This window comes from Sturnira hondurensis, unplaced genomic scaffold (assembly GCF_014824575.4).
Source record: "Sturnira hondurensis isolate 20B ecotype Veracruz unplaced genomic scaffold, ASM1482457v3 Scaffold0022566, whole genome shotgun sequence".
NCBI classification, from domain to species: domain Eukaryota; kingdom Metazoa; phylum Chordata; class Mammalia; order Chiroptera; family Phyllostomidae; genus Sturnira; species Sturnira hondurensis.
The window spans coordinates 1379436-1400601 of record NW_028095197.1 but is presented as its reverse complement, the minus strand read 5'-3'; the positions used below and the strand labels follow the sequence as shown (position 1 = coordinate 1400601).

At 41.9% G+C, this 21166-nt stretch overlaps 1 protein-coding gene across 1 annotated transcript in view; it reads left to right on the top strand.

Moving 5' to 3' along the window:
• The window catches only part of RASEF (RAS and EF-hand domain containing), a 69482-nt gene that overhangs the window by 11503 nt on the left and 36813 nt on the right, over positions 1 to 21166 (top strand). The window contains exon 2 of the mRNA XM_037035919.1: positions 20411 to 20557. Within this exon, the coding sequence (XP_036891814.1) occupies positions 20411 to 20557 (147 nt within the window). The remainder of the gene's footprint in view (positions 1 to 20410; positions 20558 to 21166) is intronic.

Below are 21166 nucleotides of genomic sequence, written 5' to 3'. Positions count from 1 at the left end.
AGGAATTGTGCTAAATGAAATTAGCCAGCCACCGAAGGACAGACACTGCACGATGCCACATACAAGAGGTACCTGGAGTAGTCAGACTCAAAAGCAGAGCGTGGCATTTTGCTTGAAGGGGACTGGGGCTGGGAAGTGGGGAGTTGCTCTTCATGGGTTATGGAGTTTCAGTCACTGAAGATGCGAACATTCTAGCTGTCTGCTTTACAATAGTGTGCATGGAGTCAGCAACACTGTATTGCACCTTTAAAGTTTTATTAGGGAGGTAGACTTCATGCTCTATGTTTCTTACCACAAGAAAAACAAGTGTTGTGGGAATAGGAAGTTTTTTTTTTTCTACAGAGAGACGAAATTTGAGTAGCTGCAAAAGCTCTGTGTGTTGTGTTTTGGGACCAGTCCCAAATACAGGTTCTGTCCAGCTTTGCCCCTTAAATGCACTCACACCTGTCATTTCTATGTGAACAAGCCAATGCACTGGAGATAATGACACATTTAGGAACTCCCTCCCACCACGCACACAGCAAGGGCAACCACTCCCTTCATTTTCCATTTACTTTATTTAGGTTTAGGACATTTCATGGGAATGTTCAGCCATGATATCCAAAATATTTCAGTCATTCACAATTATAAAATTATGGAGTGTAGTGAAGTAGCTCTTTTGTTACAGTCACATCTTTGACTAGGAATTTTTTTAAATGTCTGCACATATAGCACAAAAGTGTGAATGAGTTACTCGTGCTGAGGTCTGCCTGCAGCAGTGCAAGGATCTTTGGCTGTCAGCCGCAGTGTCCCCTGGTGCAGGTGGGAGGGCTCGTGGGAGGTCGTGGCGGCACATGCTGGCTTGTAGCTGGTCGCTGAGGCTGGCAGCTGCTCGCTCTGTTTCACCCCCCCATGTGACATGGTCACCTCGTAATTCTTGCTTCTGGATGGAACAGAGGGCCGGTCTGCTCTGGGCTGAAGTGGAAGAGTTCCTGAAAAGTCAGCCAATGTTTGCTAAGAAAATCCATGTTTTAGGACTCTCCCATGCTGTATTTTTGGATGGACACGCTGTAAACTAGTGTTAGTGTTTGTGATTCAGCATACTCTTTCTCTTCCTCCTGGGGGGTCTGTCAGCACAGCGTGTACTTCACTGTGGCAGATACGGTTCGAGTGGGGATGCTAGTGAATGAATTACAGTGCCAGCCTTTCCGCTCTAATGTAGTGTACATCCCACAAAACCTGATACTCTGCAGAAGCACACAAGTCAAATAAAAAACAGTAGGGATGGGGCCGACCACTCACTAGCAGTACAGTTTTGTAATCAGATACTAAAAAAATAGTAACAATCCTAGTAAGATATTAGTACAGTAAATAAAAGTCACAGAATGATCTTAATAAACCTAGAAATACAACAGTCCAGAACACCTTTAGATGTTGTAAAACACAAAAATGTATGATTTTGCAGGTTTTTTTAAGGTAAAGGTAGCTTGATGGGAGGAGGTATATGGATTGTGCCTGCTGAGTTACGGGGACAAGGACAAAATCTGCAAGGACCTGATCCAACCAACACAAAGTGTGTGGAACAAGTCTGTGCCAAAAGGAGGACTCCACGGAGAGTGGGCGTTGTGTCCAGTCCTGTGTTCACCTGCAGCCTGCTGCCTTCAGCTGTGGTCATGGATTTGTATTTGGTGGCTGCATCTTGAAGGTGCAAAACATTAATATGCGAGAATTCGCCTGTTGACCTAGGGAATGAGCTGATTGGTGTCATGGGAACATGCCTTGTGGCAGAACTAGCGTTGAGTACAAATTCATGTGAGGCTAAGGCAAGGCGCAAAGCCATCAGTGAGTGTCAGGTTGCTTCTGTGTGTACAGATCTGGAAGTTTCATACTGGTCTAAAAGGATCCTGCATCGCCTCTCTCCTAACAGATTACTGTGAATAAAGCTGCCTTCAGGCTAGTAAAAATCTGTCAGTCCACAAAAGTACAGATCTATCAGACAGGGTGTTAGAATCCTAATGAACCATGGAGAGAATTAAAATGTTACTGTATAGCTGAGCATTCGGGCCTGAACAAGTGGCCTACTCTGTTGGATGATATTTAAAATTAAAGTTCTTATTCAGCAACTGAGTGAGAAAGAATTCAGTTCTTATGAATGCAACTTCTTCAACACAATAAATTGAATAACCTCAGTTCTGCTGGCAGAATTCCTTCTTCTTTGGGGGAAGTAAGTCTTCATTTAACAGTCTTCACCTAATTGGGGGAAGATAATCTGCTTTACTCAGACTCTACTTAGAGTTTAATGTTAACCTTATGTACAAAATACCTTCATAGCAGCCTCCAGACTTGTATGACCAAGTGTTTGATTGCTGTGTCCTAGCCGAGTTAACCTATAAAATTAACCATCACAACCACTAAGGAACTTTTTCAGATATTCTCAGTTATTGACATTCCCAGTTTTGAAAAGATCAGAGAGCATTTTTTAATGCCTTCAGCTTATAAAATATGTACCAGAAAACTTTCAAATATTTATTTGAATCTGGAAAAATCCCTATACATATGTTATATTCCTCCTGTACCCTTTCCAAATGCCTACACACTTCAAAAGAATGTACTAAATTTCCGGGGCAAGTTTAAAGTTATTTACATTTTTCTATCTGCCAAGAAAATGTTTGCCTTTCATGTGTTTATGGCTCAGAGATGCTCCCCAGGAGAAGAGGTCTTATTATTTACCCTTATCTCTACCTTTCCATTCTCACCCGTCAGTTTCGTTCTTCATCAAAATATCTGTAATGTCAAACTGAGCACCTCACAGAAGAGACATTTTGAATTTAAGCAGCCTTGGCCATCTGGCAAGCCTGCCCAGCATTTACATTGCTGCACTTTCCCAGGGAACCCAAGTGCATGCTTGCTCACTTCTTTTCTTCCTTTCCTGCCTTCTCTCTTCTTCCCTCCCTCCCTCCCTCCCTCCCTCCTGCAAATGCTATGGGAAAGGCATTAAGCTAAGAAGTCCAAAGGCTGAACTTTTAATGAGAAACAGTGAGAAATTCCTTTTAGGAGGAACAAGTGCTTATTCTACTGTCCCCAACTACTGGTTTTTGTCCCTCCGTTGGTTGTTGCTAACAGGATGCAGTTTGAGAGGCCTGGGGAAGCCCAGATACAGGTCCTGAAACTCAGCAATGAGAAAGCTGCTAGGTCCAGGCTCATATTTTCAGGACAAGGCATAATTCATTTCTCAGGAGCTTAGCAGACACTGGTTTTAAATGTTTTTGTCAGGCGTTGCTACTCCAGAGTCTCAGACCAGCAGTACTGGGCATACCTGAGAGGCCTTCCAGAAATGGATAAATCAGTTATGGTTGTTGTAGACCTGTCATCCCCATTGCTGTAGAGGGTTGCACTGTGCAAAGTCTCACAATTTACCCATTTTACCATTATCGACCATGTGGGTAATTTCTACTTTGTGGCTGTGGCACACAGTGCTGCAGTGAGTGGTCTGTCACTTGTTTTTGGTAACCATTTGGATGCACACAATATGTTGTTTTTACTGTCTGTTTGCAGAAGTTTAAGCTTTCCTTGCTAACCCAGGGACCTCTTTATGAAGTCCACCTCTTGCTGGGCGGTAGGGTAAGTGATGTTCCTAGGATTTGTGGAGGTGGGAAGTCAGCTTTACATTCCTGTGTGCGTTTTCTGTTCTGCGGTCAGGTTACAATGTGCTATTGTCAGTACTTCCTCCCTCCTTGGGTCCCTTTGTTTGCTGGAGATTCAGAAAGTAAATAATCCAATGTGTTAGAATGAGGTTATTTGAATGCATATTATTCCTGTATCAGGCAGGTGTGCCCCAGAGGCTTTCACGCTGTCCCGAATCTCAGCCTTCGCTGGGGTCCCCCATGGTGCCTGGATTCCCAAATTTCGGGTGGCTGGAGTGCCATTTCATCATGTTGAAATGGTTATTACTTTTTGCAGTTTTATTCCTTTTCCGTTTCTATTCATATGTTAACTTTGTTCGTGTTGAAAGTCCCCCCTAAGTAGACATTGTAGTTCTAAATGATCTTTTTAAAAATAATGCCATTAAGAAAGGTAAGCACGAAGCATGGATTTATGTCACACACCTGTAAGAAGCAGGCGTGGGGCCACGAGAGGCTGTGGGCTTACACTGAGATGAGGCCAGGCATGCGGTCTGGCGAGACACAGGCTGGCACCTATGTCTCGGGCCCCCAGTGGGTCATTGAAATTATTTTTAATGCTCTTTTTTTTTTGAGTCAGGAAAATTCTCCAGATCTATACATGAAGGTATACAGATACTACTGCTTTGTCGGTTCTCTTGTCCATTCGAGTGAATTATTGTAATAACTTTATTATGGCTTCTTTTTTAGTGCTTGGATTTAAAGCAACCAGTCAGCATATATTTGCATTTTGTTTAGTAGCTTTTGGGCCAGTGGCACTGCCCAGAGGGAATCCTTGCAAGTGAGAGAGGGGAGTGGCTTATATCACAGAAAACCGGGGAAGAGTAAATGTTGGGAATGAAAAACATAAACTGAGCTAAATGTAAATACACAGCTCACTGAAATTGCTTTTCCCTTATCTGATGAACCACTGAGTTAAGATGACTCAATTAAGAGAAGGCCTGGTTTTTCTTGGCTCTCTGGCTGGGTTGGGGTCAGATTTCTTCAGCAGATAGTGTTTGCAAATCTGATGGTTATTTGCTCTTTTAGTGGACTGGGGCTCTGGGAGTTTGAAGTGGGCTTGTGTTTGGGACAGCCGATTCTGGAATAATGTGAAAAAGTCAGATTTTAATAGGATTTTTGGCTATCTTCTTTTTTTAATCACATTCCAGAAAATCACCCTTCGGTTGTTCAGAAAATCAAATGAAAAAGTAATTAAATTTCCTGCAGGTTGCCAGGAAAGCAGTGAAGTGGACAGGTGATGAGCAGTGGAGTGTATCTGGGGAAGCTTCTACCTTGCGGAAAATACGCTCCAGGGGCCATTGAAGGAGACCCAGAGCCTCACAAAGGGTCCTCGCGGTTGAAATGCGGAATTAAAGATGCCTGGGACATTTTAGTTTAAAGGGGAGATGCGTTCAAGGAAATTTATTAGAAAATCTCTACACCTAATTTTGCTTTAGCTTGGTATTATTGGCCCATCTCTGCATAAAACAGGGATGTGCTGGAACAACGTTACTGATTTATCTTTATATCTGATGGTTAGCTGGCAAGGTGGGAAGATACAAATCAGTGGTTCTTAAAATTAAAAGTGCACTTTTAAAAATTCTTTCTAGGACATGTCTTTTGTACAGCAACCGAAAAACACTATCATGTATACAAATAGTTTTAATTTAAGGTAGTTCAAAAATGCTGTCATTGAAAAGAAAGTCTCATTTCATTACATGATCTTTCAGAGCACTTCTTGTAACCTTTGAAAGAGGTTTTTGGCAGGCCGGCGCAGGTTGTGTGCAGTGTCCAGCACATTTTTTGCCAGTCTCATCTGTACTCTGGCATAAAGTCGATGTTTAATTGTTGAAGAAAATGGGACTGTTGCTTCCGTACCAGTTACCCTTCCACGCCATCAGTAACGCGTTTCAGTTAAATGCTAGTCACTCAGGGATTAGGGAGTGTTAACAAACATTAAATGTGAGTTTAAGAAATACATTTGCTGCTGAGTGGACAGGTAGAATGCATTTATATCCCTAATATACTGACTATAAGAAAGAAAATGTGCTCTTTGCTAATAGTCATGATTCTGTAGTATATTAAGAAGTCAACTGGAGATTATAGAAAGGTGACCAAATTTTTTTTCTTTAATAGAAGCTGGTGGTGAGTTATTTATGTAATGCAGTTTTTAATGTCTGTGTTGACTTATATAAAATCATGTGGTTTTAATTTGTATTTTGGAAGGCACATATATTTCCATCTTTATAAACTTACACATATTCTTTTGTTAAAAATGCACCCTTGTTTATTATTGCAGAAATATATTCACTATTCACAACACTGGGTTAGCCATTTAACAACCTCAACCCACAAAAGCACAAATCTGAGTTGAAAGGGAACCGCGGGGCCTCTGCATGTCAGAAATATTAGTCACAAGTTCCAGCAGTTTCTCAAGTTGAAAATTTTGGCTCCTGGCAACTTTGTTCATGTGGGTTATATAGTAAATATTGGTCACTCCCCTGTCGGAAACAGAATGAAAGGAGGAAAGGGAAAAACAAATGGAGAAGGCAGCCAGCAGGCTGAAGAGCCGTGTGTGTTCCTGCAACCTGGTGCACTTTCTGGAGTCTCCTCCTTTCTCATTGTGTTCAGAGGGGTTGCCACTTTTTAGGTTGTCAGTCAGATTTCCCATAGTTTATCTCTTCCCTGGCCCTGTGTCCAGCAAGCTTCATCTGCTCCCTCCTTACAACAGTCTTCTTTGCCCAATCTAAGTCAGTCCTTAGCTTCCCTCAGGTGCAATACAAACCTGCCACTTCATGTCCCATTGAGTCTTCCTTCCTAGGCTCATTCATTAACACAGGGTTTACTGAGGATCAGATCTCTGGCTGTTTGGAAGGAATATGGAGGCTTATAGGGTACTTCAGAAGGTAAATATCCACAGAAAACTCACAGAATACTCAGTAAGCAGAGCTTCAGATAAAGTGTGCATGGCATGGGATCTGAAGAGAAGGGTTTCTTGTGATTGGAGTAGTCAGTCAGGTCAGGCTTCAAGGAGGAGGCGATTCTTGGCAGAACCTTGACTGATATAAAGGGTTTGATTTCTATATAGGAAATACAAAAGGTTTAATTTTGATCAAAGACTAATATTAAAATATACTTTGATTAGGGAGGGGTAAATCTGTTTCCCCTCCCTAATCAAAAGTTGAAAAAATAGTTACAGGATGGGATGGTGTGTGAAATGGACCAAGATAACATGTTTGATCCGAACCTTGTCTCCTTTGTGGAAATTGTATGAACTGTGTGTCAAGCACTGTACAAAATACTTGCAGACAGTGAGCTCCTTAGAGTACACAGAGGTGGGAAAGGGGGGGAAATGAGACAGGAAAGTAGAGTAACCATAGAATTGATTCTCCAAACCAGAATTTTCTTGTGAGTAAATGAGAGGAACTAATAAGTAAAATTATCTAATTGTATTGAAATATTATTTTATTGTCCAACAAATTGCTTTTATTATGTATGTGGTCCTATAAAATACAGTTGACCCTTGTACAGTGAGAAGGTTGGGGGGGTTGACTTCTGTTTGGTTGAAAATTCATGTATAACTTTTGACTCCCTCCAAAACTTAAGTTGCCCCTGAGTATCTGTGGGGGGCTGATTCCAGGACCTCCCCGTAGATACCAAAATGTGCACATGCTCAAGTGCCCAATGAAAATGACATAGAACAATGCATATAGTTGGCTTTTTTTTTATCAAGAACAGAACAGACATTTATTGAAGAAAATCTGCATGTAAGTGGACCCATACAGTTCAGATCCACGCTGTGCAGGCTCAACTGAGTTCTGTTAAGTTTTCAAAAATAAAGTTATTTCTAAAATATGTAAAAATTTTATGTATGTTTAATCAATGAAATATTTATATCAGTTATCTGAATGTTAAGAAATTACAAAAGTGGAATAGTTTTGGAAAATATTCAAGTATTTTAATTAGTCGCGATGCATATATATCTCTGAAACTTTCTGAAGAGTGTATCTTATTTCAAAGGGGTCTTTTTATGCTCTTCCCCATACAATTGCTTATAATTTTCTTTTGAGTTACATTTATCTGAGCTTAGATAAGCTCAGAGCAAATTCTGATGAATGGAGGAATTCTCAGTTTCATTTTTTTGGTATTGACATGTGTAAATATTGACATATGTACATAATTGTCAACAAAGCCTACCTTTTTGCCTCCCTTCAAAGTACTTTCTTCAAAAGTTTCTTCCTTTTATGACAAGACTTGCCAAATACGTTGTCTTTATTCATGACTTTTAAATGTTTTCCCATACTTGGATGCTCCAAAATTGTAAGTTTTTTCCATTTTATTATATTCTGGTACAGAATATAAATTTAATCAGTAAATTAGGAAGTCCATCAAAAGATTTCCCTCATGACTTGGTATGTTCCAAATCATAATTACAGAATTTTAGAATAAATTTATACAACATTTGATCTCTCATCCTTTACTTTGTTAATCTGCCTGTTTCCTGTTATCAGGCTTAGTTTTCAAGTGATTCCAAACTGCTAACAGCTTCAAAAGTGGAAGGAAGGTAGTTTTTCTAGCTCCCATGTTGACTAATTTCATGAAAGTTTCCAATAGATTTTGGACAAAATGTAATCAAAATTAAGAGGACTAGTTTATCCCCCAAAACCCATAAATGATTATTGAAGTAATTCTTCAAATATTCAAATGCTTCAAAAACCCAAATGATGATAGACTGTAAAGAGAGAAAGTAACCACCATAAAAATGGTTAGATACTGTAACTGTAGAAATATATTTGAAATTTTAACAGTTACAGCTTCTATTTCAATTGGTATAATATCAGAGCCTGTTTGGGGGTTATTATACACACTACTACCAATTTGGGGTGCATTTCTACTTCATAGGTTTCTTAATGTAGTAAAAAATTTTGTACCACAATGTTTTTGTCTTTATTTTTTGAATTTACAGTAACATTCATAGTAAGGTTGGATGTTTTACCTTCAACACAGTGAACTTCCAAAAGCTTTACTTGGATTCCATGCGATGGATGGGGAAAAAAAATGAGCTGCTTTTGGAATCGATGCAGCTAGTTGTTTTTGTTGTTTGAAGCATCTGGTCAGAGTGATAAAAAGCTAGCCTCATTTACCTGTGTGAAATAGTTTTTCTGTTAATGGAGACAGCATACCCAGCTCTCACCTATTTGCATTTGTACAAGAAAACTTGGAGTAAAAAATGCACAGTTACCAGTTTAGAACAGTGCTTTTCAACCCTTTTCACTGCATGGCACATATAAAATAACCACTAAAAATTCCGCAGCACATCACAAAATATGTTATATTTTCTGCTCATCTCATGAAAAATAGATATAATTTTGATTCATTTGCACCAGATGACCATTGTTTTGGCTGATGTAATTTTTTTTTTAATTTGACAATCTAAGGGAAAAGAGGTCAGTGCCCCTGACTAGTCAATTGTTGCATGTTTTAAAAATTCTTGCAGCACACTGGTTAAAAATTGCTGATTTAGAAGGACAGTAATTTGATCTAAGGGAAAAATCATGCCCCACAGGCGGTGTGCAGATGGACCTTCTGTAGCTACAAGAGTGAAATTGTAGACTCTGAACATAGTTTTCTTCAAAGACGTAGGTGCTTAGGTTTCTTCAGGAAATGTGCGTCTTCTGGTTGTCATGGGGTTAATGATATGGCCCTCATCCACTATGGTTGGTAGAGGATAAATGCTGACAAACAGTTTTAAAATAAACATTTTTAGGATGTTTTTAGATTTGCAGAAAAGTTGTGTAGAGTGAAGAGTTCCCATATAACCACCCACTCTCCCCCATTATTAGTATCTTGCGTTGTTATGACTAATGAATGGATAGCGATACATTACCATTAAGTAAAGTCTGTGCATCATTCAGATTTCCTCTGTTTCCCCCTAATGTCCTTTTTTCTTTTTGGTCTAGGATTCTATCCAGAGCATCACATTACATTTAGTTGTCATGTCTCCTGAGGCTCCACTTGGCTGTGGTGATAGTTTTTCAAACAAGTGACCCATTTATCACCATATTTCTTGAGGAAGGGCAATTTGGTACTTTATTTTTTATGAAGCACACCCCTTTGCTTTTTGAGGTCTAAAAGGGTTTATTTACTGCAAAACATAAAAGCATTACCATCAGTAAAATAACTAGTTCTATACCTGAAACTGTGCTAACAGTGGTTAAGTCACAGTAAGAGGAGCATTCTGGTTACTCACTGTTGCTTTCTGGCAAGACTGCCCAACTTCTCTTTTCTGTGCCTATTTCCTGTCCTTGTGACTGGAAATTCCTAATTTCCCATTGCTAGGGCCAAGCCGCTCCCTAGCAGCATTGTGAAGGTGGTTTTCCAGGTGGCCAGCAAGCAGTTGCCTCCAGTCTTTCTCCACCACTATCTGAGACCTGAAGAGTGTGACCTGTCTCCTGCTTCTTTGGTCCTGGCTTAATTTATTTTATCAGTGACTATTCTGTTTCCTGCTCCTAAAAGGCACGGCTTAGTTACATTGTGTCTGGATAGGGTCAGGGGAGGGGAGAGGGCTTTATCACTGATTGTCTTCCGACTTAGGGACTCATTCATGAGAACTCTCCTCACTGCACGGGTGTTTGCACACCACCAGGTGAAAGCTGGAAGCAAAAAGTGCAGATCCAACTCACCCGGGCCTGTTTTCTGTGTGACTATTAATAACTGTAATGCATCCTTAGGGCACAGTTTAGTAAATTACTGTTTATGTCACTTTTTGATTAAAAAAGAAAGTTCTGGGTGAATGTTAAAGCAGACAGGATACAGAAAAATAGGCAGGAGCTGTGATTGTTCCCAGCAAACCTGGGAAGGTATTAGGGGTCATTTAAAAGGAAATTTTGCATGGAAACTGATACATCACTATATTTTCTCTCCAAGCCTCATCTTTCTTGCCAAAATAGAAATTTTCAGTAAAAAAATAACCGTAATACACCTACCTGCACCAACCTTACTGGATTATGCCTGTGTTTAGCTTGATTCCAAGTAAGTTGATTGAAGAGCAGTATGGGGAGAGTGAATGTGCATTGTAAGTATTCTTAGGTAAAGAGGTGCATGTTCTCACATGTGCACTGTATGCATGTAATAGCACTGATGATGTGATATCCATGTGTGAGAAAAACTGATAGGACCTCGGGACAGGACGGAGACAAGGCCCGTTTCCTGGGTATGGAAGTGTTAGGTCTGCAGTACCCCACCTCCATTCCTATGCTACATTAATAGGCAGGGATCAAAGTAAGGTCCGTTTGGCCTTCTGCCTGTTTGTGTAAATAATGGTTGTTACTGAGGCAGAGCCAAGCTCATTCATTTATGCAGCATGTGAGGCTGTTTTCCTATTACAGTGGCAGAGCTGAGTAGTTGCAACAGATACTGTTAATACTTTCTATCCTGTGCTTGACAGAAAAGGTTCGCTGACCCCCGGACTTTATAAGTTTTTTTAAAAAATATTTTATTTATTTACTTTTAGAAGGGAAAGGAAGGAGAAAGGGAGAGAAATATCAATGTATGGTTGCTTCTCATGCGTTCCCTGCTGGGAACTGGCTTGCAACCCAGGCATGTGCCCTGACTGGGAATCGAACCGCAATTGTGTGGTTCGCAGGCCCGCACTCAATCCACTGAGCTACCAGTGGAGCAGGCCCGCACTCAATCCACTGAGCCACCAGCCAGGTCATCGGGCTTAATAAGTTTGCAGACTGACTCAGACATGACCCCGTTCTCATTTTTGACGTTTCCTTGCACTGGCTCACATAAGACAACCTCTCTGCCGATGGGGCTTCCACACCACGCTGCTGGCTTCCTTCTAGATCTTCCCCAAGATAGAACAGAGAAGCTGACAGGAGATAACCATCTACTTCTTTCTAACTCATTTGGATAGAAGAGTCACTGATCGTAACAGTGGGGGACATGCATCGATTGCCCTTAGTGTCCCGTGTGTGGTTGCATGAGCTGCAGTGGGAGTTAACCCTTGGAACATTTGGTGGCAGCCTCCTTTACTGTACTCACATCAGGACTGAGGAAACCGAAGCACAAGAGGTGAAGGATTTTGCCCTGGGTCCCAGAGCCAGGGTGTGGTGAGGAAGCACTTGAATTTAGCCAAGCTATTACACTTGCCCTGTGTAGTAAATGCTCGGGACTTGAGAAGTCCTCAGCTGCTTTAGCATGCCTTCCTTAAACCTGCAGCCCATGCCCCGTGCTGTTTCTGTCTCCCCCCCTCCATTGGCAAACTCCCAGTGCCTAAATGTCAGTGACTTTGAATAGGAAGCAATTTGCCCTTTGAAATGCTTCTAGGTATTGAATAAATCTAGTTAAGATACCCATTTTCTGGTGAGTTTTTGTTTTAACACCTTCTGGGGGAATATTACCCAAATAAGTACCTAGTAAAATATTGTTCAGGATTATGTGACTCTGGAAGGAGTTTTACCTGCCGGAGATGTATTTGGGCAGAGGCTACTGGCTGAGGCACTGCTGGTTGATTACCTGGAGTAGTCATTGTTTGGTGGGGCGGCAGCAGGGCAGTGGAGGAAAGTGCAGGGTGCTGAACTGGCTTGTCTTTCCCAGCCTGTGGGAGTGCAGGACGGCGTTGAAGAGAGCATTGTTCGTCTAGATGGGAGAACCAGATACTCATTCTGTATGAGTTAATGGAGGGTAAGACCTGTTGTGAGAACACAGATCAGAATCATTTCCAGTTGCATGAGGCTGGCTCAAGGTAGTTGCTGGGTAGAGACCCATCCTGTCTGGAAAGAAGGACTTGAACTTCAGAAAGAGAACTAATGTAGCCCTGGCCTAGCAGTATAGCTAGATTCAGCTGCTGGAATTTATTTTCCAGTTAGTTGGGTTTTATTCTGGAATTATTGTACTGTGTAATAAAAGTACATTTTGCAATCTGTAAATTTTACTTAATTTCTGTGGGGAAAAAGGTAAACCTTTCCACTTATGGACAGGGCATCTAGAAGGATCGGCTGGTGTCAACTTAGTAGGAATATATTCACTCTCCCCCGCTCAAAGAAATAAGCTGTCGAATTAAAGACTTTTTTTTTTAATAGCCGTTTTAGGTTCACAGCAAAACTAAGAGGAAGGTACAGAGGTTTCTTTTAACCTTCTGACCCCGTGCACGCACAGCCTTCGCCACCATCAGCAGCCCTTACCAGGGTGGTACATTTGTTACAGCTGATGGAACAACATCACGATCAGCCAGATTCCTTACTTAACAGTAGGGTTTGTTCTTGGTGTTGTCCATTCCGTGGGTTTGTGCAAATACATAGTGACATCTACTCATCATTATAGTATCTTACAGAGTATTTTCACTGCCCTAAAAATCTGCTGGGCTTCATCTGTTCGTTCCTACCCTTGCACCCCTATCAACAACTGACATTTTAACTCTCTCCAAGTCTTGCCTTTTTCAGAATGTCATAGAGGAATTGTACAGTGGGTAGCCTTTTCCTATTTGCTTCTTTCACTTAATAAGACTCATTTAAGGTTCTTCCTTGTGTTTTCATGCCTTCATAGCTCATTTCTTTTTAATGCTGAATAATATTTTCTTATCTGGTTGTGCCATAGTTTATCCATCCATCTACTGAAGGACCTATTGGTCGCTTCCAAGTTTTGGCAGTTATGACTAAAGCAGTTATAAACATCCATGTATAGGTTTTTATGTGGACGTAAGGTTTCAACTCCTGTGGGCGGTATTGTGAGAGGATCTTTAGTTTTCTAAGAAACTGCCCAACTGCCTTCCAAAGTGGCTGCCCCATTGGCATCCCCACCAGCGGTGAATGAGAATCCCTGCTGCTCCGCGTCCTCCCCAGCACTGGTGTGTCAGTGGTCCAGGTCTTGGCCATTCTAATAGGGGGACAGTGATATCTTGTCCTTTTAATTTGCATTCCCCTGGTGACATACAATAGAGCATCTTCTTTGGTGAGGTTAAGGGCTTTGACCTGTTTTAAAATTGGGTTGTTTTCTTATTGTCGAGTTTTAGGAGTTCTTTGTATGTTTTAGATAATAGTCCTTTATCAGATGTATCTGGACATATTTTGTTCCAGTCCATGGCTTGTCTTCTCATTCTCTTGACGTTGTCTTTCACGAAGTTTTTATTTTTTAATGAATCCAACTAATCAATTATGTCTTTCATGGATCATACCTGAGGTGTTATATCTAGAAAACCATTGCCATATGCAAGGTCATCTAGGTTTTCTCCTATACTATCTTCTAGGAGATTCTTTGTTTTTCAGTTTAGGTCTGTGGTCCACTTTGAGTTCATTTGGGGAAGGGTGCAATGTCTGTAAGGTCTGTGTCTTTATTCATGCTTTTGGAGGTAGATATCCAGTTGTTCCAGCACCGTTTATTGAGAAGACTGTCTTTGCTCCATTGCTTTGCCTTTGCTCTTTTGTCAAAAATCAGTTGACTGTATCTATGTGGGTCTATTTCTGGACCTCTCTATCCTTTTCCATTGATCTATCTCTACTGTCAGATTTTAATTGTCTATAATTTTACGCATTCTGTAATAAAAGAAAGAAGTTAATAAAAACTCTTGAAGTCCCACATTTCTGGATTAAATGATAGTGGACTAAGATTTACTTTTACCTCTGAAAACTTTTTCAAAATTCTTTGCTTAATTCTGTGCTATAACCAAAGTTTTTGAAGATGGACGTAGCTATGATGCACACCTGATCATGCCATCTCTTTCTTTAAACCTTGTAGTGGCTTTGTGCCCTCTCAAAATAACCACCCCCTCCTGTGTCACTGCTATACTTTCAGGTCCTGTGCTGTCATCTGGCTCCTGCTAACTTCTCCTTTTGCACCGACACCTGTGGCTACCTCCCCACTCTGAGCTTCACAGCCTCACCAGCTTCTTGGAATTACAGGAATTGCTGGCTGCTTTCCTGCCTTGAAACCCCTTAGCCTGTGGTTATTGGTGCCTGGGACAGGCTGCCTTCCCACTCCCTTCCTGCTTTCTACCTAGTTAACATCTACTCATCCATGTTCACCTGCTCTGTGGTGTCAGGGCATCTTGGGGCATTCTCTTCCTGGTGAGCCTTACAAGGTAAGCAACTCAGTCTGTTCCTTAGCATTTTATATCCAGGCTCTAACGTGGTGCCCCTTGGATGACGTGGATGTTTAATTTCCCATGCTCAGGTGTTAGGGTCATAGTGTCAGTTTTCTTGAGGCAGCCCCTAGTGTGGAATGATGTAGGCGTTGGCACTTTTATTCGCAGAAAATGGTGTGGGGCCTTAGATCTATATAACTTATAGTTTGAATAGTTAGCCCCTTATTTTAATGCTTAAAGCAGCCAGACTTTGAATGTAAAGGACAGTTTTTCCTAGCACTGTTACTGGGCCACTGTGTTCCTTAGTGTGGAGTGATGCTGTCTGTGCCTGACTGTTTCCCAGAGGTGTCCTGAGCCCATAGGTGCCCAGACATTCTAAGTACCAGCCTCACTACATGACAAATACATAGATTCACACACATACATGCGTACACACATGATCTCCTAAGTAAAATGTTAATCTTATGTGTGACTTTGTAAACTTTCTATGCAGTTTAAGTATATTCATTTTTCTTATAAGTTCACATAATATCCCTTTCAGCTTCAATAGGACTTTTTGCAATTTAAAATGCTCATTTCCCATGGATCATTTGAAAACTTTAAGTTGTGAATTTTTTATCAGTAATTAGCCTTTCCTATAGCCTTTCAGACAGATTATTGTGTGGTTTATCAAGCAAGAAGATGAACAGGCTCAGATTTTTTTAAAAAAAGATTTTATTTATTTATCTTTAGAGGGAAGAGAAGGAGAGAGGGAGAGAAACGTCAGTCTGTGGTTGCCTCTCATGCATCCCCCGCTAGGAACTGGCCTGCAACCCAGGCATGTGCCCTGACTGGGAATGGAACTGCGATCCTTTTGTTCGCAGGCCCGCCCTCAATCCACTGAGCTACGACATCCAGGGCCAGGCTCAGATTTTAGACATCTGAAATTGGTAGTTCAGGGTGCATTTTTCTCTGAATGCCTTTCCTTTTATCCATTTTATTTAGACATAATTAGATTATTTTTTAGTGGTAGTGGCTCTCTCTGCACAGAGGCAGAACTGTTTTTTGGCTTGGCTGACTCATGGGTATGACTTGACCCTTGATCTCTACCTGCTATACGTCAAGTACACCTATAAAGAGGTCTATGTGGTATTTGTGAGTCCGAGTGTTAACTGCCTTAGAGGAAGCCCTGAACTTAAATGAAAAGTGCTTCGAGCCTTGTACCCTTCTCAGAACTCACATGTGCCACAGGCCTGGAAGAAAGTGGAGCTGTGTGTGCAGCCTTGAGCAGTCTCCGCTTGTTTCACTTTTGCTGTCAGGAGCTAGGACACAGGGGAGGCTGGTGACTACACTCTCAGGAGTGGAATGGAAGATTGTCATGGCACCAAGTGATGACATCAGAGCTGTGGAAGAATCTGCAAGTGTTTAACTGCCCGGTACAGGGCACAGCATCTAAATCTTACATTGAGAGAACTTGAATTATCTCTTGCCCTGATCTCTTTTTTTGTTTTGTTTGTTTTTTTCCATCGGGTGTCAAAATCATCAAGTGCCCTATATTGCTGTCCGTTGGTATAATCCAGACGGTTCTCTTGTTTCACACAGGCAGATGAGGGGGCTGGGGTGGAGGGTGCGTCTCATTGTCTGCAGTAGTGTTTTTCCCAACTAGCTTTATGTGAACCGAGTTCTATAAGATTACCTCACTTTAATCTTAGTTATGCCTTTATTCTTTAAGGAGTCCCTTTGTGGTGTGGGCAGTTTTTGTAGCAGTAATACATATCCTCTTCCAAAATAATTTTTAAAATCTTGGTATAATAAACTTTCTTAAATGGAGCCATCCACTTGGGATCCATGAAAACAAGTTCAGCACTTGCTTTTGGCCTGAAGAGTGGATTCCTCTCTGAAGAGCTGGCTTCTGGAGCTGATGGTCTGCATTGGAATCCTCAGCTCTGTGACCTGATGATACTTACCTCTCTCTTCCTTGTTTCCTCTGTGGTGAATAGGATACTAGTGATCATTTCTTCATAGGGTTGTCATGGGGATAAGTAAGTAGTACATGTAAATGCCGGAATCACTGCCAGGTTTGCGTATGGAAGGTGCTTAATAAATGTCTGTGTCAGTGTATGAATGCTTCAGAATAGTCTTTTGTTCCTTTGAAAAGGAGTGGGTGGTGGTGGGAAAGACTTCGCCTGGTCAGAGAAGTTTTATTACTTCCTTCATGGGAAGCTATCAAGAAAGTAATTTAATCTGGAAAGCATGATAAAAAACAAACTAGGAGACTATAATACCATATTTTAGCTCAAGGTGGCCATAACAGAACCTCTAAGTCTTAGGGGCTTTATAAAGTGCAGACTTGCGTTTTCCTTACGTGTTGGGCAGACCAGTGAGGTCAGGTAGCAGCCCCCCTGAGCAGTTCCCCTCAATGTGATGATTCAGAGATCCAAGCACATGCCATCCTTGGCTTTGCCATATTGGAGCTCTTCACTTCAGCTGTGCTGATGAGGGAGAGAGAAAGAGGGAGTCAGAGCAGGAGAGGGGAGAGAGGGAGAGAGAGAAGTAAAAAGGGTGGTGGGAGAGGGAGGGAGAGGGAGACAGAGAGAAAAATGAATGAATGAATTAGACTGGATATGAGCCAAGGATCTTAAAAGGATGGTAAGGGCCAAGCATGGACGTGGCAGCACACCATTTCTGCTCCCATTCCATTGGCCAGAACTAGTCACATGGCTCTACCCTACCTGCAGGGGGTTCTGGGAAGTCAGTCCTCCCCTTGTGCCCTGTAATAAGAAGCAGGTCATCTGTGGCACAACAGTTAACCATGTGACATATTTTATGCTAGTGGTGGATATTGTCTGTTGTTAATCTATTTGTATATTCCACAGTACACTGTTTCTGAAATTCTGTATAATGCCAGGACCAGCAGAAGACCAAGGGAATTTGCAATCATTATGTTTCTTTCTTATTTTAGAAATTTGCAGAAGTCAGGAAATTTACTGAGACATCTGCTTTTAAACATTTGATTGCTGCACAGTTGGCCAGTAAACAAGGACTTTCAGTGACAGTATCTTAATGGCTGTCCCTGACAGGCAGGTTCCTGTTAATAAGACAGTTATGTGTTGTATCCTGCTGGTGGTCAGTAAATGACAAAAGGCTAAGAAGTTAGTGATCCTGTTGTGATTTAAATTACCTGGGACAGTCTAATAATAGAGATTTTTAAAAACTGTCCTTTAATAAATACGGGTCATTATTGCAATTACAGTTTTTACTCAGCTCTGATGGGAGGGATGATGGCGGCTTTCTGTGTCTTATATCAGCCAAGGAAGTGGCTTAGTCCTGCAGGTCTGTTAATACTGTTTCACTTGAGCAGTTCTTTTGAATCATAATTGGCCTCTGCGCAGATGGAACAGTTTATGCATATGAGCAAACCTGGGAGTGTTCATAGCTGTATCGACACACCTTGGGGCCATGCTTAACTTAGCTTCCAGGTTAATTATATATGTCACATCTTGCAGTGTTTCATAGTTCTACAGACTGATTTCCAATCCCGTGTCTTCTGCCAAGGTTCAGTGGTTTAACACAACGGGAAGCAGTAGAGTGTAATGGTTGATCGTGTGGTCTCCAGCATCAGACTGAGTTTGGATCCTGGTTCTGCCACCCCGTCACTCTGTGACCAAGGGCGTTCTCATTGTCTGCTGTGGTTGCCCAGGTGTGTCTGGTAACAAATACCAGTCTGGGTGGCTTAAACCACAGAAACCAATTTCTCATAGTTGAAGTCTGAGATCAAAGCGTTGGCTGGGTTGGCTTCTTCTGAGGCCTCTGTCCTTGGAGATGGCCATCATCCTGTCTTCACACGGTCTTTCCTCTGTGCATGCCTGTGTCCAAATTTCCTCCTCTTAGAGGACACTAGTCATATTGGATTAGGGCCCTTCCTGGTGGCCTCTCCAAATCCAGTCACGTTCTGACGTACCGGCATTAGGACGTCAACATAGGAATTTTGGGGAGATACGACTCAGCCATAACAGGCACGTAGCTCTGCCCGATCTGCAAAATGGGTATATAAGAGCATTTTAAATGGTTGTTGTGAGTATTCAAAGATATGGTATGCTTAACATACAAATTGCTTAGTATAATAGTGAGCACTCACTAAGTAGAAATATTTTTACTATAACTATAAATCTTAGTTATGTCATCTTAGTTGTGTCATCTCTCCCAACTGGGAGATGGTTATATGCAGCACAGCCTTTCAATCACTGTAGCCCGGGATGATTGTGTTCTTTCTTGTGTCCCTGTGGCATTGGAACGGGCCGCCTGCAACAGAGCAACAGGGCGGAAGCCCAGACGTTGTGGCCAAATGGGTGGGTAAGGCTTTGGTGCTAGAGATTTCGGAGTGGCCCTCTGTGGCTGTCACTTGGGGTGTGTTAGGCACCACATTGGCTTGGACTGCTCTCAGATGTCTTGGTTCCTGTGGTGGCCTGCCCAGCGGCTGGACCAGACCCAGATAAGCACCTGGAGAAGAGCAGTCTGTCTGTGTCAAGGCCAAGAGACTTTTATCATTGTCAGGGGAGTAGCTATAAAATTATACTGATTGAAAGAATTAGCCAAGCACTGGAGATGCTTTTTAAGAATGCGGCATGTGAAAGAGGGTCGCACCTCTGTGTTGATAGCTCTGTCGCACAGTTCTAGACCGAAGAGAGTCGGCAGAATTCTGCGTGTTGATATTCTGGCAGGTTATCTCAGGCCCAAATAAGTGCCTGTTATCTAAATTCCTGGCATTTTTTCAACTGACATACATGTTTCTTCTTTAAAAAAGGCACTGCTCCTGTCACAACGTAGCCGCAGCTTGTGTTAACTGTCAGCAAGCGTGGTTCTCGCCAGGCTCAGAGACGGGAGGTCAGGCCACATGGGCACTGATGGAGCTCCGCGGCCCAGGAGGACAACAAGCCCATCGATCAGAGAAGCTTTGGATGTGGTGGGGGATTCTCACGGCGCCTTGGTGGTGGTTGCGTTCTGCAGGCACACTATGCGTAGTTCAAACTAGATTCACTCAGTATGCCAGCTCCTAAGCTTCAGTCAATGGGACAGCTAGCCAGCTGCTCAGCCTTATCATTTTTTCCTTTGAAATGACCATGAAATATTTGTCTCTTAGTAAAAGTTAATAGATAATGAGTATGAGGATTGTTACATATAAATACATGAATTTATATGAAGTGAATTTAACTGACCGTCAGATAATAGGCATGGTGCTTGTATGATTGTAAAGTCTGAAATACATCCTTATTAGGAATTGGTGGAACATGGAATTAAGTAATTGTTTTAGTGTTCCTAACTTTTCCCCTGTGAGTCTGTTTACCTTTCTATTATAGAAAACTCAGCAGTGACTGAGGAAAAACATCTTCGTGTACATTTCCATTGCACCACAGACCTCCACCTTTTAATACTAAATCACCACATGGTACAACCTGAATCTCTACAATTTTTGCTAGTCATACCTCAGTAGAGCTGGAAAAGCAATAAGGTTGTTGTTCCATTATAAAAATACGGAGAATAATGTAGCAACATCTCTGACTGTTCCCCACCCCCCCACCACCCCCAGCCCCTGTTGGGCCTTCTGTTACTGCTGTTTTTTTCTTCTTTGGTTTCTTTCATAAAAGTATTCTGAAAATTTGCCTTTTTGTTTTTTACATGATTTAATTTTCTTTCTTTTTTGAAGGAAAGAGCAAGTTAGTACCTTGTATCAAAACATCAACCTTGTGGAGCCAAGACTGATTCAGCCATATGAACATGTTATAAAGAACTTCATCCGTGAGATCAAGCTTCAAAGCACAGAAATGGAAAACCTGGCCATTGCGGTGAAGAGGTATTGAAGTCCTTCCTTTCTAAGTGGCACATGGGGTCCTTGAACTTACTCTTTGACTGGTGGTGGGGGGGTCCCATGGACTGAGCTGCATTATCACAATATGACATGGGAGGACTTCCTGATCCCCAGGAATCTGAAGCCTTCTGAACTGAGCCAGAATGAGGGAAGTGGAGTCAGGCAGTACTTCATAGGGTCAGTCAGCAATCCATCAGCAGGTCTCCATGATCCTGTCACAGAAACTCTTCCAGGCCACGATTCCACACAGAGCACTTCAAAGAGATTTGGTGTCTTCTATGGAGCCACTTGAAACATATGGGAAACTTTTCATCCAGAGAGGCAGGCAGGGGTCCATTTGAAGCCTGGCCTTGTGACTGACAGGCATGTGACTTTGGACAGGTTACTTAACTTCCCTGAGTTAAGATTCTGCAGCTGCAAAATGAGGCTGTAAATATTCTCCTCCTCGAGGGTGGAGACATAGCGGCCACCGGGGGTGGTGCCCCTCCTGCTGAGCCTCCCACATGGTGGGCGGTCTGCGATGCTTCTTTTCCTCTCTTTAGCTTTCTTCATCCAGTTGGACCGAAAGCCTAAAAGCTGCTGCCCTTACTGCCC